Genomic DNA, 26,308 nt, shown 5'->3' on the forward strand with positions numbered 1-26,308 from the left:
TATATATGATATTGTAAATTTATGACTTTATGGACTTAAGCCATGTTTGAGAATTTGTTGGGAATATATTGGGAAACTTGATCATTAAGCTTTGTGTGACCTCGAAGTTCAGAGTAGAAACTGTGTTCTTATACATAGGAATTTTCAACTAGTTTTTATAAGTGCTGTGTGTAGACAAATAGAGCTGTTTAATTGTAACGTTCTAATTGGAATGATTTAAGAATTCAAACTGTTTTACTTCTTTCCTTAGCCTGAATGGTACTTGGCTCAGGTACTTATGTGGATCGGGAATCACACTCAGTTTCTGGATGAGAAGATTCAGCCAATATTAGACAAAGTAGGCCCTTCAGTAAATGCGAGGGTAAGAGACTTCGACCTGAACATTTTAGTTTTAGAGTTCTATGTATCCATGAATAACTTGTCATCTACATTACCTTATGCATATGTATTTCTTTTAGCTTGAATTTTCCCGGGGGCTTATGCTGCTCGTTCTTGAGAAGTTAGCTGCTGATATACCGTGTCTGCTCTATGATGACAATCTCTTCTGTCATCTGGTGGATGAGGTGCTTTTGTTCGAAAGGGAGCTACATAGTGTTTATGGCTATCCTGGCACTTTTGCAAACTGTATGCATATTCTATCAGAGGAAACCTGTTTTCAGAGGTGGTTGACCGTGGAGAGAAAATGTAAGTGTTCATGTACCCACATGGTACAAAGAATTGTCTTCTTTTGTGGATATTAATTTTTGGTGTTTTTCTCCACCAGCTCTGGGTAGAAACTAGAATCATCTGAATTTTTCTGGTCAGGGTTTACCAAGTTGCTTTATTTTCTTCCCATCAAACCAGTTTTCCTTAAATTTACACTTGTACTATGCATGTTTCCAGAGAGCAGTAGTCAAGCCAGTAGGGTATACAGTTAACTGTTTTATAGATTGTACTACAGTATTTTTGTTCTTGGTAGCGCTGTTGGATGTAGCTTGTCTAAGCAGTTTAAATACATATTTTTTAAAGATTTTATTTATTTATTCATGATAGAGAGAGAGAGAGGCAGAGACACAGGCAGAGGGAGAAGCAGGCTCCATGCCGGGAGCCCAAAGCGGGACTCAATCCCGGGATTCCAGGATCACGCTCTGGGCCAAAGGCAGGCGCTAAACCTCTGAACCACCCAGGGATCCCCTAAGCAGTTTAAATATTTTGAAGATTTTGGGAAGGGATAGTGGGGAGAACTCAAATCTTGTTCAACCCTAGAACAGAGCATGTTAAATATAGTGCAACTGTTAGGAGGTTGTGGATTTATTTTTTACAGAAAAGTCATCATTCCAAAAATTGTGCTGAAAATTAAGAATGACTGTAACTACTTGACATACTCCTTTTTTGTGCTGTCAGTTGCTCTTCAAAAAATGGACTCAATGCTTTCATCAGAGGCTGCCTGGATATCCCAATATAAGGATATCACTGATGTGGATGAGATGAAAGTTCCAGATTGTGCAGAGACTTTTATGACACTACTACTGGTGATAACTGGTAAGTAGAAATCTTTTAGGATAACTTTGTTTTAAAGGTATTGATTGTGGGACGCCTGGGTGGCTCAGCGGTTGAGCGTCTGCCTTTGGCTCAGGGCGTGATCCCAGATCCTGGGATCGAATCCCACATCAGGTTCCCTGCATGGAGCCTGCTTCTCCCTCTGCCTGTGTCTCTTGTCTCTCTCTCTGTGTCTCTCATGAATAAATAAATAAAATCTTAAAAAAAAATTTAAAAAAAGTATTGATTCTTCATATGGTACTTTTTCAAGTAGTTCAACAAAATTAGTATTAGTATTAGTGGTTATTATAATATCTTTAAATACAGTTTCTATTTTGGTAGACTCTAGTACAATATTCTAGCTTTCAGGTTTTTAATAATTTAAAACTTAACCGACTGCGTGGCTCAGTCAGTTAAGCATCTGCCTTGGACTCAGGTCATAATCCCAGAATCCTAAGACCGAGTCCTGAGTCAGGCTCTCTGCTTAGTGGGGAGACTGGTTCTCCCTCTCCCACTCCCCCTGCTTGCATGCTCTCTCTCTCTTTCTCTCTCAAATAAGATTGATTTCTTTTTTTTTTTAAGATTTTATTTATTTATTCATGAGAGACACAGAGAGAAAGAGAGGCAGAGACACAGGCAGAGGGAGAAGCAGGCTCCAGGCAGGGAGCTTGACATGGGACTCTATCCCGGGTCTCCAGGATCACACCTCAGGCTGCAGGCGGCGCCAAGCCGCTGCGCCACCGGGGCCACCCCTCTCTCTCTCAAATAGATAAAATCTTAAAAAAAAAAAGATCTTAAACACTGGTATATATGAGGGGGAAATTCCTGAATGGTTACAATAAAAATAATTAAATGAGAATTTAATTTTATTACTTTAATTCTCTTGCCATTCAGCTTAAGTGTCTTCAGTAGATTGACCTGAGTTTTAAAGTTTTTTTCCTGTGTGTTTTTTTTTTTTTTTTTAAGATTTTATTTATTTATTCATGAGAGACAGAGAGAGAGAGGCAGAGACATAGGCAAAGGGAGAAGCAGGCTCCATGCAGGGAGCCCAATGTGGGGCTCGATCCCAGGACTCCAGGATTATGCCCTGGGCTAAAGGCAGGTGCTAAACCGCTGAGCCACCCAGGGATTCCTTATTATTATTCTTTTCACTCAGTTTTTAAAAAACAAAAACAAAAACTTTTTATAGGGAAATTTTTAAATATACACAAAAGTGATCTAATGTTAATGAACCTTCAGGTATCTGTTACTAAAGTTTAAAAGTTTGAATTTAAAAAGTTTACATTGTTTTCTCCCCTACTTTACTTTTCTTTTCTTTCCTTTCCTTTCCTTTCCTTTTCTTTCCTTTCCTTTCCTTTCCTTTCCTTTTCTTTTCTTTTCTTTTCTTTTCTTTTCTTTTCTTTTCTTTTCTTTTCTTTTCTTTTCTTTTCTTTTCTCTCTTCTCTTCTCTTCTCTTCTCTTCTCTTCTCTTCTCTTCTCTTCTCTTCTCTTCTCTTCTCTTTTCTTAAAAGATTTTATTTACTTATTCATGAGAGACACAGAGAAAGAGAGAGAGGCAGAGACATAGGCAGAGGGAGAGGCAGGCTCCATGTAGGGAGCCTGATGTGAGACTCAATTCCAGGTCTCCAGGATCACACCCTGGGCTGAAGGCAAATGCTTAACTGCTGAGCCACCCAGGCGTCCTCCCTGGCCCCCCCCGCCCCCCCGCCCTTTTTTAAGATTTTTATTTACTTATTTGAGAGAGAGAGCATGAACGGGAGGAGCGGGAGGAGCAGAAGGAGAGGAAGAGAGAGAGAATCTCAAGCAGACCCTGCACTGAGAGTGAAACCTGACTGGGGCTCAATCTCACCACCTTGAGATCACAACCTGAGCTGAAACCAAGAGTCTGACACTCAACCAACTGAGCCACCAGGCACCCCTCACCTATAAATTCTTAAGTGTATATCTCTTCTAGTTCTTCCTTCATTTAATTAATTAATTAATTTAATACATGTTTTAAAGATTTTTGTTTGAGAGAGAGAGCATGAGGGGAGGGTGGGGGGCAGAGGGAAAGGGAAGTAGGGAGGAGTAGCAGGCTCCCCTCTGAGGAGGGAGCCCAACAGGGGGCTTGATCTTAGCACCCAGGATCATGACCTGAGTCAAAGGCAGATGCTTAACCAGCTGAGCCACCCAGGCATCTCCTCCTCCCGGTAAAAAATAAGTCCTCTTTTTGTTGAAGAAATGGGATGATTTTTGTACATAAAGATCTTTGACTTATCAGGGGCTACCTCCTGATAAACCTATTCAAAGTTCAAAATATTTTAGGTAAAAAAAAATGCATCTAATATACCTAACTTATTGAACATCACAGTAGGTTTCACTTGCTCACAACACTTACATTAGCCAATAGTTGGGGAAAATCATCTAACATAAAAGCATTTATAATAAACTATTAACTATCTCATATAATTTTTTTTTTAATTTTTATTTATTTATGATAGTCACACAGAGAGAGAGAGAGAGGCAGAGACATAGGCAGAGGGAGAAGCAGGCTCCATGCACCGGGAGCCCGACGTGGGATTCGATTCCGGGTCTCCAGGATCGCGCCCTGGGCCAAAGGCAGGCGCCAAACCGCTGCGCCACCCAGGGATCCCCTATCTCATATAATTTATTGAATTATTTGCAAAAACCAGAATTGTTGTGTGGGTACAGCCATTCTGTGATGGCTGTAAGCACATCAGTTGTTTACCCTCTCCATCCCACCACAGCTGAGAGTTGTGGCTTGCTCCCACTTGCACCCAGGATCATGAGATGGTTGTACCCCATATTGCTAGTCAAGGAAAAGACCCAAATCAAAAGTTTGAAGTAGTCTCTATGAATGGGTATGGCCTTTGCACTATTGTGAACTTGAAAAATTTTAAGTTGAAGCATCATAAATCAGGGATCATCTATAAGTTCCTCATGCCTTAAAAAAAATTGAGATGTAATTTATACACGTGAAAAACAAATCTGAAGTATACAGTTCAATGAGTTTTGACAAGTACATATACTTGTGAAACCCACACCCTTGTAAAGAAATAGGTCCATATTTTGAATGGTGATAGATTTTTTTTTAAAGATTTTACTTATTAATTTATTTGAGAGAGAGGGGAGAGGGAGAGAGGGAGAGGCAGACCTCCCACTGAGCAACGAGCCTGATGCAGGGCTGGATCCCAGGACCCTGGGATCATGACCTGAGCCGAAGGCTGATGCTTTACCAACTGAGCCATCCAAGTGCCCTGGTGATAGATTTTTTTTGACAAAGGCACTAAAGCATGTCAGTAGGGAAAATCTATAACTGTGTTGTGGACAGAACCCAAACCTTCATATGTCTTGTTAACTTTCTCCACAGACAGATATAAAAATCTTCCCACAGCTTCCAGAAAGCTACAGTTCCTGGAGTTACAGAAGGACTTAGTAGATGATTTTAGGATACGATTAACTCAGGTGATGAAAGAAGAGAGTAGAGCTTCCCTTGGCTTTCGATACTGTGCAATTCTCAATGCTGTGAACTATATCTCAACAGTACTGGCAGATTGGGCTGACAATGTTGTAAGTTAATGTACTTTTATTCATTTATTTTAATATTTTTTAAGTTTATTATTATTTTTTTATTAATCTACACCAAGTGTGGGGCTTGAACTCATGACCTTGAGATCAAGAGTTGTATGCTCTTCTGACTGAGCCAGCCAGGTGTTCTGTTAATGTGCCTTTATATTAAATAATAGAGTAGCAGTTTTCACAGTTTTACCTTTTGAAATGTTGAATTTATGGCATGCGGAAATTATACATTAGGTAGAATAACAATGAGGGCAAACTTAGGGGATATGATTAAATTACATATTTTTCTCAACTAAGTCTCAAATGGTTAAATAATCTCAATATTTTAATCATTGGAAAAGAAAGACAACCTTTCATGAAATAGTTGTCTATAGAATGAACCTTTTTCTTCTTTAGACTTGGGAAATATTCATGTATGGTAATTACCATCTCAGCAAAAGCTAAGATTGAATAGTGCTTTCAAATTTTTTTTTTTTAATTTTTATTTATTTATGATAGTCACACAGAGAGAGAGAGAGAGAGAGTGAGAGAGGCAGAGACACAGGCAGAGGGAGAAGCAGGCTCCATGCACCGGGAGCCCAACGTGGGATTCGATCCCGGGTCTCCAGGATCGCGCCCTGGGCCAAAGGCGGGCGCCAAACCGCTGCGCCACCCAGGGATCCCTGAATAGTGCTTTCAAAGTCAATAAAATCCAGGACTTTAAGGAAGATAAAATAAGAACATTTGAGGGGCGCTTGGCTGGCTGGTTGGTGGAACGAACATGTGACTCTTCATCTCAGGGTCCTGAATTCACACCCCACAGAGATTACATTAAAAAATAAAATAAAATAAAAATAATAATATTTGATACATTTTGAATGCCTTCAAAACAGGAGTACATAGAGGGGCACCTGGGTGGCCCAGTCAGTTAAGTGTCCAACTCTTAGTTTCTGCTCCGGTGGTGATTTCAGTGTTGTGAGATTGAGCCCTGCATCAGGCTTGGGATTCTCCCTCTGCCCCTCCTGCTTACGCTCTTGATCCCACTCTGTCTCTCCCTCTCTAAAATAAATAAATAGGGATCCCTGGGTGGCGCAGCGGTTTGGCGCCTGCCTTTGGCCCAGGGCGCGATCCTGGAGATCCGGGATCGAATCCCACGTCGGCTCCTGGTGCATGGAGCCTGCTTCTCCCTCTGCCCGTGTCTCTGCCTCTCTCTCTCTCTCACTGTGTGCCTATCATAAATAAATAAAAATTAAAAAAAAAATAAACTGGATGTTTAAAAAAAATAATAAAATAAATAAATAAATAAATAAATCTTTAAAAAAGAAACAAAACATGAGTAAATAGAATAAAAGAGACTCCCATGTGCCCATGACCTAGGTTCTTAAACCAATTTTTTTTTAAGCCTCTTCTTCATCCCACACCCTTGATTGTTTTGAATATTTTTTAAAAAGATTTATTTATTTATTCATGAGAGACCCACAGAGAGAGAGGCAGAGACGCAGGCAGAGGGAGAAGCAGGCTCCCTGCAAGGGACCCCATGTGGGACCTGATCCGGATTCCAGGATCACACCCTGAGCTGAAGGCAGACGCTCAAACACTGAGCCACCCACGCATCCCTATTTTGAATATCTTAGATATGCTTCATGATAAATATTTCAAAATGTATCTCTAAAAGAATTCCTTTAAAAAAAAAAACATAACCACAATACCATTATCACATCATTCAAAAGAGTTAATTTCTTGTAGTGGGAGGTATCTTTTAAATAAATCTAAAAATCAAAATCTTGGGTCTGGTTAGCAAGTATTATAAGACCTTTTACGTCCCAAGAATTTTATTTATCTTTCTTTTTTCCACACAATTCTATGTGTTGACGGATTTGGTCTGCCTAAATATATTTATTTTTTAAAGATTTATTTATTTGAGAGAGAGACACCATGTGTGCGGCATGTGGACACAAGAGCTGAGGGAGAGGCAGAGGGAGAGAGAGAATCCCAAGTGGACTCCTGCTGATCGTATACATTGGGCTTGATCTCACAACCCTGAGATCATAACCTGTACTGAAATCAAGAGTTGGTTGCTTACCAGCTACACCACCCAGGTGCCCCTGTATTTATTCATGTTTTAAAGGCATTCAAAAGGTATAAATATTATTATTTTTATTTTATTTTATTTTTTTATGTAATCTCTACGTGGGGCTCAAACTGAGCCACCCAGGTGCTCGCCTAAATATAATTATTAATTAGTAATTTCTGTTTACTCTTTTTATTAATCCTAGGAAAACATTGGCAATCAAGGCATTTCATAGCCAGATTTTCCAATATGTACTTGTAGCCAAAAGTGAAGAAGCTTAATTAGCTTTTATAGCCTTAGCATAGATTAATTCCTTTGGATATCTTACACTGGAATGATCTCAGAGGGTTTCCAGGAACTCCTTGGACAGGGTACCCTTGGGTTTGGACTCAGTGTTCTACTACGATCATCTGTATGGATACAGAAATCACCTTGGGTTTTCACCAGTGTGTCCCATAAAGTGGGTTTCATAACAAGGAAGTATTAACGAAGAATTAATATGACCATAAAACCGTGAAATACATATTAAATATTAAAAAGAACTGTACTGACATACATTATAAAGTATTATATGATTGTGTCATGAAATAAAAATTGGAAAGTAAAACAACAAAAAACCCTATAATTTTGATATGACTTAAAAATACCATTTATAAAAAGTGGTAGATAAAGTGGGAATTGAAAAATTCCAGTGTAAAATGATTAGAAAGATGAACTAAGGATTGGTGATGTCGTAGTATACCAGAAAACATAATTTTTGAGTGTGTACAGATGAGTTACAAAGATAGACAAGGTAAGTTAAAATGTCTGTGTACACTGTCAGATTTTAATGAAATAAAAAATAAAAGAAGTGAAATATAGTCAAACAGGCATTTAAAGATATTCAACGCCTAGGTTTGAGAGAGTCTGGAAATCTGTGCATATATATATAATATATATAATATTTATATTATATTTATATATACATATATTTATATATGTATATATATAAAATACAGGGTAATAAACCAAAATATAGGAAACAAAAGTAAGTATACTAATAACAAATATAAATGATGAAAACTTGATAAACACAATCATAGTTTATTCTCATCTAAACTCTTTGGTTGGGACTTACTAATTAAAGCCTTTTTTCTGCAAAAACATTAGCTGATATCCATGCACATAGCATCATTCTACTAAGCTAGGAAAATAAGACACAATAATTATTTCATAAAATGAATATAATGTGGAGTATAATCAATGCATTTGTTTATAAAGTCACATAATTAGAATACATTATTCATTGTGTACTTTTATATGTTGGTTTCCTCATTTTAGTAAGTATTTTTTTCACTCAGCCCCCATACTGTTCCGTTTTCTGCTAAGCTTTGTCATAAAACAAATTGTCATTCCTGATTCTTGTGCCAGATGATCTAATAAGAGACTCATTCAAGGCCAGATTTTTAACTTCAGCGAATTATTTGTGGAACATCATTAACTACTTTACTTGGTGCCATAGTCTGTTAATAACAATGAATTGGCCATCATTTCTATCCTTAGGAAATTTATAATCTGATGCTGAATTAACCGGGTCCTTCTGTCAATAGAAGTAATTTAGAATTACTTTTCAAATCATGAAGTTCTTTGTCCTTGTATGTTATTATAGTTTAACATCAAAAATTATTTAACCATCTTCACGGTCCTTCAGCTTGTGAATGCTTAAAATAAAAATCATTAAAGCCCTTGTATTTCCTAGATAGGAAAAAGAAGAGTGGACAGAGTTCACCTTCCACTCATTTAGATTCTTCACTAATGGCTGACTATTGCCAGATTGTGCCAAGCCCGACATACTCAGCCCTTCAGAGTCAGGAATTTTTGAGTTGTAGGTGATAGAACTGGATTCGTGCTGGCCTGAATGGGGTTGGGGGCTGGGCTGGGGAGGTGAGGAAATTGTGTAACTGAAAGCATTAGGCTGCCCTAAACTTCACTCCTGGCTTCATTCTCAGGCCGGCTCTGGGAAGTGTGGCCACCGGTGGCTCCCAGCTCACATTATCCTTCTGCAGTCGCAAAAGGACCAGTGCCTCTTCTCAGATGGTTTGAGCAGAGAATACCAGCTCAGCCTCTCACATGTCCAGCCCTGAACAATCACTAGTGTGGCCACATCTGGTCCCCTGTTAATGAAAGTTTAGGCTGTTTACAATCTTACTAATTATCCATAGCATTATTTTTCTGTAGGGTAGAAAAAATACTTTTTCTGAAAATAATATGAATTCTACCTAAAATGCCATTGTAAAAAATGACATTTTAATTTTCTTAATTCTAATAAATCTGATGCATTTATTACTACAATGATCAGTCTGTCTCTAGAAAAAATGAATACCCAGAGAAGTTAGCCATCGCACAAATGCAAATTAAAATCACAGTGAGAAGGAGCTCTTGGGTGGCTCAGTCGGCTGAGTGTGTCACTCTTGATTTCGACCTAGATTATGATCTCAGGGTTGTGAGATCCCCACATTGAGCTCCGTACTGGGTGAGGAGTCTGCTTGAGATTTTCTCTCTCCCTCTCCCATCCCTCCCTACTTACTGCTTGCACTGACACTTTCTCAACCTCAAAAAAAAAAAAAAATCACAGTGAGATTCAACTAAATAGAAACTAAGATGTCTATAATGAAAAGATAATAATTATTAGTGCAGATGTGGAGAAATTTGAATGCTGGTACAGTCACTGTAGAAAATAGATCCTCAAATAGTTTTTTTTTTTTTTTTTTTAAAGATTTTATTTATTCATGAGAGACACAGAAAGAGAGAGAGAGAGGCAGAGAGAGAAGCAGGCTCCACGCAGGGAGCCCAGTGCGGGACCCGATCCCGGGTCTCCTGGACCAGGCCACGGGCCAAAGGCAGCACTAAACCGCTGAGCCACCCAGGCTGCCCATCCTCAAATAGTTAAACATGGAATTAAAAAAACAAAAAATGGAATTACCATATGATCCAGCAATACTACTCTTAGAGGTGTCCAAGAGAAATGAAGACGCACACACAAATGTTCATACAGTATTATTCATAAAGACAAAGTGGAAAGAATCCAATTATCTGTCAACTGATGAATGGATAAATAAAAAATATATATATAAATAAAATGTAAACGCAATAGGATATTATTATTCAGCAATGAAAAGGAATTAAGTACAGATACATGCTACAATACAGATGGACCTTGAAAACTGCTCAGTGAAAGAAGTCAGACAGTCAAGTCGACAAAGATTAGTGGTTGCCTAGGGTTTGGGGGGTGGGAGGCACAGAGAAGGGATTGGGAGATGATGGTTAAGTGTGGGGTATCTTTTTAGGGTAATGAAAACAACTAGGGGCACCTGAGTGGCTCATTGGTTAAGCATCTGTCTTCGGTTCAGGTCTTGATCCCGGGGTTCTGGGACTGAGCTCCGTGTCGGGCTCCCTGCTCAGTGGGGAACCTGCTTCTCCCTCTGCTTGCTTGTTCCCCCTGCTTGCGCTCTCTCTCAGATAAATAAAATCTTTAAAAATGTTTAAAATTGACTAGTGATCAACGCACAATTCTGAATATACACTTAAAGCCATTGAATTGTCCACTTTAAACAAATGAGATGTCGTGTGAATTATACTTCAAGCTGTTAGAGAAGAAGGATTTGGGGACACCTGGGTGGCTCAGTGGTTGAGTATCTGCCTTTGGCTCAGGTGATCCTGGGGTCCTGGGATCAAGTCCAGTATCAGGCTCCCTGTGAAGAGCTTGCTTCTCCCTCTGCCTGTGTCTCTGCCTCTCTCTCTGTCTCTCATGAATAAATGAATAAAATATTAAAAAGAAAAAGGTTTTAATGACTATGTTGACATATTTTTGCTTTCAGTTCTTCCTTCAACTTCAGCAGGCAGCACTGGAGGTCTTTGCAGAGAGTAACACCCTGAGTAAGTTGCAGCTGGGACAGCTAGCATCCATGGAAAGTTCTGTCTTTGATGACATGATTAACCTGCTGGAGCGTTTAAAACATGACATGTTGACCCGCCAGGTAGACCACGTTTTTAGAGAAGTTAAAGAAGCTGCAAAATTGTATAAAAAAGAAAGGTAAGTCCTCCTGTATTTTCTTACAACTCAGCTTCCAAATCCAGTTTGCTAAAAATGGAAAGATGATAAATACCTGTTTTTCTGAAATTATTCCAAGAAATAGAAGAGGAAGGAAAGCTTCTTAATTCTTTCTACAAGGCCAGCATGACCCTGATAACCAAAACCAGATAAAGGCACTTCAGAAAAAGAGAATTACAGGCCAATATCCTTGCTGAACACAGATGCAAAAATCCAGGTGCATCTTTACCACCTCAGGCTTCTCCATCGGGGGCACCTATAAAATACTATGAAACCAAACCCAACAACACATTTAAAAAAGTCATTCGCCACAATCAAGTGGGAAGAGTAGTTCAATATTTGCAAATCAGTGTGACACGTAATGTCACAATGTAATTACTAAGAGAAAGGATAACTATATGATCATTTCAACAGATGCAGAAAAAATATTTGACAAAGCACAACATCCATCATGATAAAAACCCTCAATGAAGTAGGTTTAGAGGGAACATACCTCAACATAATAAAGGCCATATATGAAAATCCCACAGTGAACATCATATTCAGTGGGGGAAAACTGAAAGCCTCTTCCCCTAAGGTCAGGAAGAACATTAAGTATGTGTTGTTGACATGATACTGTATGTAGAAAACCTGAGAGACTCCACCAACAAACTGCTAATGAATTCAGTAAAGTCACAGGATACACAATGTACAAAAATCTGCTGCATTTCTGTATACCAATAATGAAGCAGTGGAAAAAGAAATTAAGAAAACAATCCCATTTACATTTGTACCAAAAATAATAAGATACCTAAGAATAAACCTAACCGAAGAGGTGAAAGACCTATATTCTTGAAAACTATAATAACACTGATGAAAGAAATTAAAGATGACACAAAGAAAAGACATTCCATACTCATGCACTGGACAAATATTCAAATGTCTATACTATCCAAAGCAATCTATACATTTAATGCAATCCTATCAGAATACAAGGGCATTTTTTACAGAGCTAGAACAAACAATCCTAAAATTTGTATGGAACCACAAATGACCCTGAATAGCCAAAACAGTGGGGGAGGGGAAGCATAGCTAGAAGCATCAAGATTGCAGACCTCAAATTATATTTCAAAAATAGAATTACCCTATGATCCAGCAATCGCCCTACTGGGTATTTACCCAAAGAGTACAAAAACACTAATTCAAAGGAATGAATATATAAAATTATGGACAGTGGAGTATTATTTAGCCATAAAAAAGAATGGAAAGAATGAAATCTTGCAATTTGCAAGACCTGGATAGAGCTAGGGAGTATAATGCTAAGTGAAATAAGTCAGAGAAAGACAAATACCAAATGATTTCACTCATGTGGAATTTAAGGCATAAAACAAATGAACATGTAACAGACTCTGAACTCTAGAGAACAAACTGATGGTTACCAGAGGGGAAGGTGTGGGGGAATGAGTGAAATAGGTGGCAGGGATTAAGGAGGGCACATGTGATGAGCACTACTGATTAAAAAGTTAAAAAAAAATTGAAAGATGATATATGCAGTCACATTTCTAAGGTGTCCAGATAAGCAGAGTTTGGCCCTTGGTACTACAAATTTTGAACTATTTCGGATAGAAAGCTTTCTAAAATATATTAATACATTCTTAATTGGAATAAAGTGGTCATAATTTCACCATCAGATGGATCTGTAAATACAGAGAACTGATGTATGATGTGGGGTTGGGTGCCATGTACCAAAGCATGGTGCTCCTGTAGTGTTCTGTGCGTGCCTGGTACACTTTATCCCACCCTTATGGTTCTGTGTGGATGTCGGTTACCTTCGCCACGCCGTATCCTCTGTGTGCATCTGTTCAAGCGGAGTCCCTGTCCCACAGACTATTTATAAGCAGTTTGGAAGTGTTTTCAGTCCCTGGTCTTTTGCTGAAAATCAGATCATGAAGTTAGCTGATGTCTTAAATGCTAATACGGGTTACATTTTGCCTGTTTTATAATGATTTCAGTAAGTCACATTAACATAGGGAGATTAAAAAAAATACTATGTGTCATCGTCATCACATAGGGAGTATTTAATACAGAGGTAAAGTATAAATATATTTACTTTCTGAGACAGGTTTTTGTGCTGGGCTGTACATTGTTTCTCATCCAAAGTGCACTTCCCTGAATTTGAAAGGATTTGTTAAGTCTTAAAACACACCAAGTTTTGGGAATCTTTCCTAAAACTTAATGTGCCATGGGCCTTGCTGCCTTTGTGTCTTCCAGGTGGTTGTCCTTGCCATCCCAGGCCGAGCAGGCGGTGATGTCGCTGTCCAGCTCAGCCTGCCCGCTCCTGCTCACGCTGAGAGACCGCTCACTGCAGCTGGAGCAGCAGCTCTGCTTCTCCTTATTTAAAATTTTCTGGCAGATGCTTGTGGAGAAGCTGGACGTATACATCTACCAAGAAGTGAGTAAGAGCAGGCTGCAGTCCGGGCTGTGACGATAAAGGCAGCTGTTACATGACTGCTCTTTGTTGCAGATCATCCTTGCTAATCATTTCAATGAAGGAGGAGCAGCTCAGTTGCAGTTTGATATGACGCGGAATCTGTTCCCCCTGTTCTCCCACTATTGCAAGAGACCGGAAAATTATTTTAAACAGTAAGCTCAATATTTAACCATGACTGCTAGTGTATCAAGTGTTTATAGAGGAGGTGGATTCCTTTTTTTTTTTAAACAATTCTTGGATTCTCGTGATGTTTGCTTGGATAAACAGAGCATCAATTAAAATTTTAGGACATGCACTGTATACCCAGATAATCCAAGACACGACCCATGACCCCCTTCCTCTATTTATCAGAACTGGATCTAAATGATGTGTTGGGCTTTTTATTTCTTGCATTTAGTTTAATGCTCCTATTTGCCTTTACTTTTTATTTTTATTTTTTTAAAGATTTTATTTATTCATGAGAGACAGAGAGAGAGAGAGAGGCAGAGACATAGGCAGAGGGAGAAGCAGGCTCCATGCAGGGAGCCCGACGTGGGACTGGATCCTGGGTCTTCAGGATCACGCCCTGGGCCGAAGGCGGCGTTAAACCACTGAGCCACCTGGGCTGCCCTTGCCTTTCTTTTTCTTTTTTTTCTTTTTTTTTAAGATTTATTTACTCATGAGAGAGAGAGAGGCAGAGACACAGGCAGAAGGAGAAGCAGGCTCCATGCAGGGAGCCCAATGTAGGACTGGATCCCTGAACTCGGGATCACACCCTGAGCTGAAGGCAGACGCTCAACCGCTGAGCCACCCAGGCATCCCATGCTATTTGCCTGTTACTGGAGAGAGAAAATGCAACAAGTGCAGTTCTTCCATACTCAATAAGTATTAGAAATTAGAAATATGCTTAGTACCTAATAGTATGCCAGGCCTGAAGAAAATTTGTTTTCTTAAATATTTATTAATTTTGGTTCAAAGCATAACTTTATGTAAGAAAAATTCTTAGTATTTTTAGAAATTGATTTAAAATTTAAATTATTGGGGGCAAATTTGAGATTATAAAACATTCTTTAAAGTTATTATAAAACAAGATTATTTTTGCTAATTTTAGTTAAGCTATCTGAATTTTTTTTCTTTTTCTTTTTTTTTTTTTTGTTTCTCTTTCCATATTCTAATCTAGCACAAGTCTTAGCTACATTTAATAGGTTACTATGTTAGTATCAATGTTATATTTTGGGTGGTAATAGATACATATTGAAAACAATGATCCTATTACATTACAGTAATCTAATAAAATATAAACACTGTATAAATACATAGTCCTAATGTGTTAAAAGAGCCAAATAATAAATCCATAAATATATTTTATAGAGGACAATATGGACTAGCAGTGTAGGGAAGCTGTTTATTTTCTGAAAATGACTATATTATGGAATAATGTGGATGATATATATATATATATATAGGATATCTCATTTCCCTCCTGCCTTTTTTTTTCCCCACAGTGTAAAAGAAGCCTGTATTGTTCTGAATCTGAATGTTGGTTCCGCCCTACTTCTGAAGGATGTCCTGCAGTCAGCTTCAGGCCAGCCCTCTGCCACAGCCGCATTAAATGAAGTTGGAATTTACAAACTGGCTCAACAAGATGTTGAGATTCTGCTTAATTTGAGGACAAACTGGCCTAACACTGGAAAATAATGCATCTTTTTTTGTTTTGGAGTTTTGGGTTTTAACAAAGAGGAAGCCAAATTGGATTTCAAGTTAAATGACAATGTTCTGAATTAATGAAACTGGACAGTTGAAAACTTTACAGAATCATTTAATCTTGGACTTATAGTGTAATTAAAATGATGACCATATTTCCTCAGTCCTCTTGTTCCTAAGAAAACAAAAACAGAAAACTCAGAAGCCAGGAAAATGCAGAATAATTGCATTTAGAAATACATGTCTACTGAATAAGATACAAGAGCAGAGATAATAAATTACGACAAATTTTCATCCTATGCTAATTAAGGGAAACTGTTGTAGATAATCAAACACAGCAAATAAATTTTTAAAAAATCACTTTAGAATGCATGTTTATAATTAGAAGTTCCTATATCTGGCTTGGAAATTCACTGTATTTCCTATAAGAGAACATGAGATGGTGACTAAAATAGAATTGATTTCATTTTTCCACAAATGTCCTTATATTTGTCCTTCCTAGGGGCGCCTAGGTAGCTCAGTGGGTTAAGCATCGGACTCCTGCTGTCAGCTCAGGTCATGATCTCAGGGTCCTCATATTAAGAACCAAGCTGGGGCTCTGCACTCAGCAGGGAGTCTGCTGGAGGTTCTCTCTCTCCCACCCCCCCACCCCGCATGTGCTCATTATTGCTCTCTCTCATAAGTAAATTTTTTAAAATAAATAAATAAATTGGGCAGCCCAGGTGGCTCAGCGGTTTAGTGCCACCTTCAGCCCAGGGCCTGATCCTGGCGACCTGGGACCAAGTCCCATGTTGGGCTCCCTGCATAGAGTCTGCTTCTCCCTCTGCCTGTGTCTCGGCCTCTCTGTGTCTCTCATGAATAAATAAAATATTTAAATAAATGAATGAATAATAAAATCCTTCCTAGTTCCATTCCATATGACAGTGGGCAGCCTTTCCTTTTGGATGAAACATTTCAGGCCAGAGTACTGTGTTTCAGTCCTTCCTCCAGGGTAGTGATGGGAACTAAACACTTTTTGTTTAATATTTATGTAACTGGCAATGAGTTGGGAATCTTAAGCTTTTTATTCTTCCTACTTTTCCATGGCTTTGGACTCTAATGATTTCTTGATTAATAAGTCCTTAAGAGAACAAAATATTTAAAGAAATTGAGTTACATTGATTAAAAGCCTTCTACAACTATTAAATTTTATTCATTTTTTTTCCTGACTTAGCATTTAGTTAGTACTTTTTTTTTTCTTAGTACTTTTCAAGGTGTAATACATCAAATCTAAAATTGTGAGGCTGAGGGCCTAGCGGTTTAGCGCCACCTTCTCCAGGGCGGAATCCGAGACCCGGGATCAAGTCCCATGTCAACCTCCCTGCATGGAGCCTGCTTCTCCCTCTGCCTGTGTCTCTGCCTGTCATGAATAAATAAATAAAATCTTAAAAAGAAAATAATAATAAAATAAAATTGTCAGGTTGGGGCAGCCCTGGTGGCTCGGTGGTTTGGCGCCGCCTTCAGCCCAGGGCGTGATCCTGGAGACCCAGGATCGAGTTCCATGCTGGGCTCCCTGCCCTGTGTGGAGCCTGCTTCTCCCTCTGCCTGTGTCTTGGCCTCTCTGTGTCTCTCATGAGTGAATGGATAAAATCTTAAAAAATAAATAAATAAATAAAATTGTGAAGCTGGCATGCAGCCTATACTGTTTTTGTTTTGTTTTGTTTTAAGTAAGCTCTACACCCAACATGGGGCTTGAATTCACAATCCCAAGATCAAGAGTCGCATGCTCTACTGACTGAGCCAGCCAGGTGCCCTGCCCTGTAATTTATACTATCAATAAATATTTACTTGGTAATAAATAATTTTGAGGAAATACTTTGAGAAAACTTCTATTACCCCACATTTTATTTATTTATTTATTTAAATATTTTATTGGGGGGGGGATCCCTGGGTGGCTCAGTGGTTGAGCGCCTGCCTTCGGCCCAGGGCATGATCCTGGAGACCTGGGATCAAGTCCTGCATCAGGCTCCCTGCATGGAGCCTGCTTCTCCCTGTGCCTGTGTCTCTGCCCCCCCGCCCTGTCTCTCATAAATAAATAAAATCTTAAAAAAAAAAAAAGGATTTTATTGGTTTATTCACAGGAGACACAGAAATACAGAGACGTAGGCAGAGGGAGAAGCAGGCTCCATGTAGGGAGCCCGATGCGGGACTCGATCCAGGGAATCCAGGATCCCGCCCTGAGCCAAAGGCAGGTGCTCAAACACTGAGCCACCCAGGCATCCCTATTACTCCATATTTTATAGAGAGATTTTGTAACTAGTGTCTTGGGGTCAAAGTTTTTCTGTAGTTCTAGCAGACTGGGTCTTCTCTACCTCATTTTTTGAGAATTGCTGGGCTTTCCCATTGAGAAAAGAATGAAGCTGCCCACGGAACTTCTAATTCCAGACTTTACTGTCACTCCTTGCTTTCTAGACAGGTGAAAGTTTCAAGGCAATGAAAATGTTTGCCAAATGATAGGAACTTCTGTTTTAAATTACTTTAAATTACATTGTACTTCAAAATCATGTCATACTATTTAAGTATCAGTCATGTAAAAATAAACTTACACTTCAGCTCTGAATTTATCCAAAGTTATTATATGTCCATCATCTATTAAAACTTCATCTTTATTCAACAGACCCAGGGTTTTTAGGGCTATAAAACCACAACGAGAAGAAAGGAAAATTTATGAAGCATTATTTTCAACTAGGGTAAGTTATGGAATGAGTGCAAACTATGACTTCAATTGGTAGATGATACTGACCTTCTTTGTACTGCACAAATGATATGGTGCCTTTACTTGAAGTGTCCATCATCTCAAACATAGCCACAATGTTAGAGTGATCCATAAAGAAAGGAAAGGCCACGCCTGTTATTTTGGCAATTCTCAGTCGTTCCAATATAGTTATTAAATACTCTCTTGGTTTTTCTGTAAAAGAATAGTTTCAGTTCTTTCTGATATAAAATTAAGATCTATCACAAATGGAAATAGTCATTATTAAATAACTATGTTCAAGGTACTAGGCACTGGGTGAAAACCTTGCTTACATGAAAAACAATACATTAAACACATATAGAAAGTGCTCTATCCCAAATATGGGACCTGGGTATTTTTTTTATTTTTTATTATTCTTTAAAAAATTTTATTGATTTATTCATGAGAGACACACAGAGAAAGAGGCAGAGATATAGGCAGACGGAGAAGCAGGCTCCCTGCGGGGAACCTGATACAGGACTCAATCCCAGGACTCCAGGATCATGCCCTGAGCCCAAGGCAACGCTCAGCTGCTGAGCCACCCAGGCGTCCACTGGGTATTTTTTAAAGCTGCTCAGGTGATTCTAATTTACAGACAAGTGTCAAAAACTGAAAGAAATAAATTTTTTAAAGTACAGCATGATGCAGGGAAGGTGGTCAGCGAAAAGAAAGGATAAAATGTAAATAAAAACAGAGACTCTTAGATTAATATATTTTCCTTTTTTTTTTTAATTTTATTTATTTATTTATGATAGGCACAGTGAGAGAGACAGGCAGAGACACAGGCAGAGGAAGAAGCAGGCTCCATGCACCGGGAGCCTGACGTGGGATTCGATCCCGGGTCTCCAGGATCACACCCTGGGCCAAAGGCAGGCGCTAAACCGCTGCGCCACCCAGGGATCCCTAATATATTTTTCCATTAGGAAGCATAAGTGTTCACTTCTAACATAAAAGCAGTAATTTGAATAAATAGGGTATCTCTCACTTAAGCAATATGAAAGATAAAAAAAAGATCAATCCATTTTCCAGAAATAATGCAGGTGGAAGCAGCTGCAGAAGGCGCAGCTTTTTAAGCAGAAGCAGGAGCAGCTTAAATATGAATGCCACCCACTACACACACACAGTGATTATGTATTTCTTTTAAAAACTTTTTCTTGGGACGCCTGGGTGTCTCAGCAGTTGAGCATCTGCCTTCGGCCCAGGGCGTGATCCTGGGGTCCCGGGATCGAGTCCCAAGTCGGGCTCCCTGCAGGGAGCCTGCTTCTCCCTCTGCCTATGTCTCTGCCTCTTTCTCTCTGTGCCTCTCATGAATAATAAATAAAATCTTTAAAAAAATAAAAATATAAAAACTTTTTCTTGAGAATTTTATAAATTTATAAAAGTAGGAAAGTATAATGAACCCATCAATCAACTTTAACTTAAAATCTGTGGCCAGTTTCATTTCACCATCATCTCACCCAAGTCCCCTCCTTCCTGTATTATCTGGAAGTAAATTACAGTGATAATATTCATTAATAAATATTTGAGCATATACCTCCAAAAGTTTAAGGACTTCTTTTGAGATATAACTGACATGTACCATTGTATAAGATAACATGTTGATTTGATACATTTATATCTTGCAGTATGACTGTCACTAACATTAGTTGACATCTTTATCACATCACATAATTATTTCTTTTTTGGGGTGGGAATAATTAAGATCTAGTCTCTTAGCAAGCTTGATGTTTATAATACAGTAATACTGTAAGCACTATGCTGTGCATTGGATTTCCAAGACTTCTCTACTAGTTGCAGGTGGAGGAACAGCTCTAAACCCCCCCACCTCCCACCCAGTAACCATTCTACTGTTTTAACAACTTTGGCTTCTTTAGATTCCTCATATAAGTGATATGCAGTATTTGTCCTTCTCTGACTGAGCTCACTTAGCATATCCTCAAGAGGCATCCATGTTGCAAATGGCAGGATCTCCTTTCTCATGGCTGAATAATATTCCATTGTATAAATATACCACATCTTCTTATTCATTCATCTGTAGGCAGATGCTTAGATTGTTTCCTTATCTTGGCTATTGTGAATCATGCAGCAATAAACAGGAGAGTGCTAATATCTCCTTCATATCCTGATTTCATTTCCTTTGGATATATACCCAGAAGTGGAAATGCTGGAGCACACAGCAGTTCTGATTTTAATTTTTTGAGTAACCCCCGTAATATTTTCTATAGTGGCTGCGCTAAATTACATTCCTACCAACAGTGCATGAGGGTCCCTTTTTCTCCACATTCTTACTTGTTATCTTTGCCTCTTTTGTAACAGCCATTTTGATGTGTGAGGTGGTATCTCCTGGTTTTGATTTGCATTTTCCTGATGATTAATGGTGTTAAACATCTTTGTATGTACCTGCAAGCAATTGTAGGTCTTTTTTTTTTCTTTTGAAAAAATGTCTATTTTGTTCCTCTGCCCATTTTTTTTAAGTCTATTTATTTTTTTTAGTAATCTCTATGCCCAATGTGGGGCTCAAACTCACAAACGCAAGATCAAGAGTCGCATGCTTCCAAATGAGCCAGTCTGGAGCCTGCCTTGCCCATTTTTAAATCAGATTTTTTGTTACTGAATTGTAGGTGTTCTTTATATATTTTAGACCTTTTTTAAAAAATTTATTTATTTATTCATGAGACACACAGAGAGAGAGGCAGAGACACAGGCAGAGGAAGAAGCAGGCTCCATGCAGGGAGCCTGATGTGGGACTCGATCCCGGGACTCCAGGATCACATCCTGGGCCGAAGGCAGATGCTCAACTGCTGAGCCACCCAGGTGTCCCTATAAATAAAATCTTAAAAAAAAAAAAATCTCTCGTGCCTTTTTGAACAGATTTTAACAGACTGTAGAAACAAATGGGTTACTAAAGGCAGTCACACCATGTATGCAATCTTCTGTTGCTTCTCTCTAAACTATTTATCAAATTCAGAAAGAGAAAAAAGGCCAACTTTGAATTTCAGTTCACTACTTTTTTCTTTTCTTTTTTTAAAATTTTCTTTATGATAGTCACACACAAGGAGAGGGAGAAGCAGGCTCCATGCACCGGGAGCCCGACGTGGGATTCGATCCCGGGTCTCCAGGATTGGGCCCTGGGCCAAAGGCAGGTGCTAAACCGCTGTGCCACCCAGGGATCCCCTCAGTTCACTACTTTTTAAGGACATGGTAAGTAAATAATGTTAATGGAACTTGCGGTGTTTCTCTGATGAAGGATTTTTACTGTATATCCTTCAGACCGCACGAGATGTTATAATGCTTATGTCTGGAATCTATAATTTATACTCTGCCTGCATCTCAAAATATTTTGAAAATGCTTACAACAGAAATAATAAAGGTATTAACGTTAGGCACCTGGGTGGCTCAGCCAGTTAAGCGTCTGCCTTCGGCTCAGGGTCATGATCTCAGGGTCCCGGGATGGAGCCCCACATGGGACTCCCTGCTCCTTGGGCATCTGATGCTCCCTCTCCCTCCGCCTGCCTCCCTCTGCTTTGCGCTCTCTCTCTTTATACCTTCATATCTTTTAAAAAAAGATATTAACTCCAATAATTTTTTATTTTTAAGTGATCTCTCTATCCAACATGGGGCTTAAACTCACAACCCCGAGAACAGTTGTGTGCTACACCGACTGAGCCAGCAAGCCACCCCAAAAGATTTAACTTTTTAAAACAGGAAGGGAGGTGCCTGGGTGGCTCAGTTGCTTAAGCATCTGCCTTCAGCTCAGGTCATGATCTTGGGATCAAGCCCTGCATCAGGCTCCTTACTCAGCGAGGAGTCTACTTCTCCCTCTCCCTCTAACCCTTCCTAGCCCGTGCTCACTCACTTGGCTCCTTCAAATAAAAAAATAAAATATTTTTAAAAATTAAAATAGGGGGATCCCCGGGTGGCTCAGCGGTTTAGCGCCTGCCTTTGGCCCAGGGCGCGATCCTGGAGTCCGGGGATCGAGTCCCACGTTGGGCTCCCGGCATGGAGCCTGCTTCTCCGTCCTCCTGTGTCTCTGCCTCTCTATCATAAATAAATAAATAAATCTTAAAAAAAAAAAAATTGAATTTAAAAAATTTGTTAAAAAAAATTTAAAATAAAAAAATAAAGAAATAAAACATGAAGGGAAGATCCAAATGTTACTATCCACCTAAGTTATTATATAAAATTCAGCTGATAATGACAGTTTTCCAAGGGAAACAAAACCTCAAGTTCAACATCTTAATAATAGCTAATATTTATTGAGCCCTCACTACGTGCTTGGTATTCCACATAACCAACAGTTTCCTAAGACCCACAGCTAGTATAAGTCAAGGCAGTGTGTTCCCTAAAATTTGCAGGCTTTATCATACTCTGCTAACTGAAATATGGGAAGCACTGGACTCCCCAAACCTACTCAGCTATGATAGTCTCTAGAGTTTTCCACTTCTATAACTCTCAAAGATATCTTTTTTTTTTAAAGATTTTATTTATTTATTCATGAGAGACAGAGACACAGGCAGAGAGAGAAGCAGGCTCCATGCAGGGAGCCTGATGTGGGACTCGATCCTGGGACTCCAGGATCATGACCTGAGCCAAAGGCAGACACTTAACCACTGAACCACCCAGGTGTCCCTCTCAAAGATATCTTATCTTCACTCAGCAGCATCTCTCATCTGGGTTACAACTGTCTCCTTTTTAAAAATGAAATTCTAATTTTATGAAAGGCCTCCCCTAAGCATTTATACTGTCTCTTTCTACAGCACAGAACTGTCACTGGGAAGTGACACATTTTCCTACCGAATGACTTCGGGTTATGTTAGGTTTTGCTGTTAAATGAGTTATGAAAATCTGTTGGTTTTCAGAGCGTTTACAATTTTGAAGTTGAAGATGAGGGATTGTAGACCTGTCCCTTCAACAGCAGGAATGCAATCAAACTGTGTGGTCTTATTTTCCATAAATCCCTTACAATCCAAGGTTTTCAAACTGGGATACATGTCATAATGCCAGAGGTTTCATAAAGACCCAAGAGAACATAGTGTTTCCTCCTGAGAATGAATCATATCGAGGTGAGAAAAATGTGACGTTTATAGTAAGAAATGGATAGATCTGTAGGAGAACAAGACTTGTAAATTTTTAGGGTAAAACAAGTTATTCCAAAGAAACTTGTTAGCAGCATCAGGCTAAGGTCTGACACCAAAAGTACAAGTCCTCTCTCCTCTGCTCCTCAGGGGATCCGGGCAGGGAACGTTGAGATGCACTGCCCTGTACCTGGGACGCCAGCCAAACCCCTTGGCTCTTCCTCAGTATTTCTTCCCCCGTGGTTTGCCCTGCCCTCCCCATCCTCTTTGGAGTTTGCAGAGATGTCTCAAGAAATTTACACTGTTACAGGAGGTAAGGTAACAGCATCTCAGTTTCTTACAATAATTATTTAAATTCTGAATGTGATGGGATTGTGTTATTAACCGTGTATCTGCTACCAGACTTCCCCTTCCTATTCTCTGCTGAGAGAATGTGTCTTTATCTTGGATTCTCTTTTCCCCATCATGCCTTCCACAGGTTAATTCATCTCCCACAGGTGAGTTCAAACCCTTTTATGTTAAAAGGAAAAAATGAATCCCTGAGATACTACGTTGGTTGACATCAGAAAGAGCTTGAGAGGAGGAGGCCAGGAAAGAAGCAGGAGACAGAAAAAAAAAAAATCTACAAATTAAGAAAGACCACAAAGTACCTACCAGCACAGTGGATTAGGAAAAACAAAGATGAACCCACTTCAAGGCATATAAACATTTAGAACACCAGGGATAAAATAAAAAGACAATCCTAAAAACTTCCAGAGGAAGAAAAAAAGTCTTAAACACATCAAGAACCTGATGATGTCTTGACATCAGACTCTTCAGAGCAACAGTGGCAACTAGAAGACAATGGTGCAATGCCCTCCAAATTCTGAGGGCAATATTCTCTAACCAGGAATTGTATCTACCCTAGTTATCGTCATATTTGAGTGTAGGATGAGACATTTTTCAGATAGGAGTTCTCAAAATATTTACTGCTCCAATGAAGCACACTCTCAGGGAGCCATATCTAGAGGATATGTCCCCCTAGAGGAAGAGGGGAAAAAAAAGCAAAAACAGAGGGCCACCCAAGACCATAAAACAAACAGGCTGTAAGCACAGGAGAGAGGTGAAGAGGATTAGTGTCAGAGAGAGGGAAACCCCTGAAGTTCAGCCATCCAGCAGAGTGGCTGAGCCATCAGGCCAGCTGGGAGCCGAGAACAGAGAGCTGGGGGATGTGCGAGGGTGGTGAGTTCCGGATGAATCTCCTTTCCTACTGAGAGGAGATCTCTGCTTAGGACAAAAAAGAGGATATTGATGAATCAGTGGTAATGACACAGAAAATGTAAGTAAACATTTAAGGGGCAGCCCCAGTGGCTCAGTGGTTTAGCACCTGCCTTCAGTCCAGGGCCTGACCCTAGAGACCCAGGATCGAGTCCCACGTCGGGCTCCCTGCATGGAGCTGCTTCTCCTTCTGCCTATGTCTCTGCCTCTTCCTCTCTCTGTGTCTCTCATGAATAAATAAAAATCTTAAAAAAAATTTAAAATGTAGTATTATGAACTTCAGGGAAATCAAGAAAGGACATAATCCTAGCATCTTCCTGCTACGGCCATCCTACTGTATGCACCAGCTGTGGATATTTGCCTAATGATAATAATAATGTAAATTCTGAATACTGGCCACACCAAAATCGAATTCTAACCTTATTGGCAAGGTGGGGGTGAGGGGGAACAGGTGTGAGCGTGCCCACGCCCACACGCGTGCACGTGTGTAGGAGAGCTGAAGTCTCACCTTACCTAGTATAAAGCTGAATCTGGACCTGGAGGGCTGGGGGGACATTAGTAAGTAGCGGCACAAGTCTGTGATTTAGGAACATCGGGGTCAACAGCTAAAGGAGCTGGAAATCATTTGTTCTGTAGAGCAGGGATCCGGGACAGGGAGGGAAATGCTGTCATTCACTATGAGCCTTGGAGTAGTTTTTGATTTTAAACCTCGTAGGGGGGATCCCTGGGTGGCGCAGCGGTTTGGCGCCTGCCTTTGGCCCAGGGCGCGACCCTGGAGACCCCGGATCGAGTCCCGCGTCGGGCTTCCGGTGCATGGAGCCTGCTTCTCCCTCTGCCTGTGTCTCTGCCTCTCTCTCTCTCTCTCTATCGTAAATAAAAATAAATCTTAAAAAAAAAAAAAAAAACCCTCGTAGGTATGCTTTAATAAATCAAAATGAAACATCTGCTGGAGGACGCCCGGGTGGCTCAGGGGTCGAGCGTCCGCCTGCGGCTCGGGTCGTGACCCCGGGGTCCCGGGATCGAGTCCCGCGTCGGGCTCCCTGCCTGGAGCCTGCTTCTCCCTGTGTCTGTGTCTCCGCCTCTCTCTGTGTCTCTCGTGAATAAATAAATAGAATCTTAAAAAGAAGAGACACCTGCTAGTTGCCAGGCAGAGGGATGCTATTCGTTATTATTCATTTATTATTTCTCCCCCGCGCGCCGCGCCGTGAGATCCGTACTTCCTCCCCATCCGCCCCCCGGCCTCCCTCCCACCGCCGGGCCCCCGCGCTCGCCCGCGCCCCGGCCACGCCAGCCCCGGGAGAGGCGGCCTGTGACGGAGGCCGCGGCGCCGGCCGAGACGCGGGCGAGCGCGGGGCGGGGGTCCCGGGAAGGGAGCCGGCGGCCGCGCGGGAGACCGGGCTGGGGGGAACCGAGCGCCGGAGGGGCAGGCAAGACTCTCACCAGGCCGGAAGAAGAGCAGAGCGCTGGTGAGGTAGCTCAGCAGCTCCATAATCCGATGTTTCTCCAAATAATTCCTGGCCTCCAGCTCCCGGCTGCCGCCCGCTTGCATGGCGCTGCGTGGGGGTGTTGCTAGGCGACCGGGCGGCGTCGCGGCCGGCGGGCTCCACCCCCTCCGCCCGGCGCGGTCGGGTGACGCGCCTCCGGTAGGGGGCGACCCCGGGCGTGGAGCGAGGAAGCCGCGGCGGCGGGGGCGGGGCCTCGCTGTGTGGGCGGGGCCTCGTGGTGAAGGGGCGGGCCTCGCTGTGTGGGCGGGGCCTCGGGGCGGGGGCGGACCTCGCGGCGATACGGGCGGGGCCTCGTGACTGTGTGGGCG

General features: G+C 40.6%; 2 protein-coding genes across 2 annotated transcripts in view; one reads left to right on the forward strand and one right to left on the reverse strand.

The window, feature by feature from the left end:
* Nucleotides 1–17,058, forward strand: part of RINT1 (RAD50 interactor 1) — a 35,076-nt gene extending 18,018 nt beyond the window's left edge. The window contains exons 8-15 of the mRNA XM_077863992.1: nucleotides 251–361; nucleotides 459–684; nucleotides 1,384–1,521; nucleotides 4,889–5,088; nucleotides 11,005–11,219; nucleotides 13,488–13,668; nucleotides 13,741–13,859; nucleotides 15,192–17,058. Coding sequence (XP_077720118.1) covers nucleotides 251–361; nucleotides 459–684; nucleotides 1,384–1,521; nucleotides 4,889–5,088; nucleotides 11,005–11,219; nucleotides 13,488–13,668; nucleotides 13,741–13,859; nucleotides 15,192–15,384 — 1,383 coding nt within the window. The 3' untranslated portion in view covers nucleotides 15,385–17,058. The remainder of the gene's footprint in view (nucleotides 1–250; nucleotides 362–458; nucleotides 685–1,383; nucleotides 1,522–4,888; nucleotides 5,089–11,004; nucleotides 11,220–13,487; nucleotides 13,669–13,740; nucleotides 13,860–15,191) is intronic.
* Nucleotides 15,490–26,225, reverse strand: EFCAB10 (EF-hand calcium binding domain 10). The gene is made up of 4 exons (XM_077863997.1): nucleotides 25,936–26,225; nucleotides 18,173–18,337; nucleotides 17,976–18,063; nucleotides 15,490–15,565 (listed from the first exon to the last, which is right to left on the reverse strand). The coding sequence occupies exons 1-4, from the start codon at nucleotides 26,042–26,044 to the stop codon at nucleotides 15,529–15,531; spliced, it is 399 nt and encodes a 132-aa protein (XP_077720123.1). The 5' UTR covers nucleotides 26,045–26,225; the 3' UTR covers nucleotides 15,490–15,528.
* Nucleotides 26,226–26,308: the final 83 nt, after the last annotated feature.

This window comes from Canis aureus, chromosome 21 (assembly GCF_053574225.1).
Source record: "Canis aureus isolate CA01 chromosome 21, VMU_Caureus_v.1.0, whole genome shotgun sequence".
Lineage (NCBI taxonomy): Eukaryota > Metazoa > Chordata > Mammalia > Carnivora > Canidae > Canis > Canis aureus.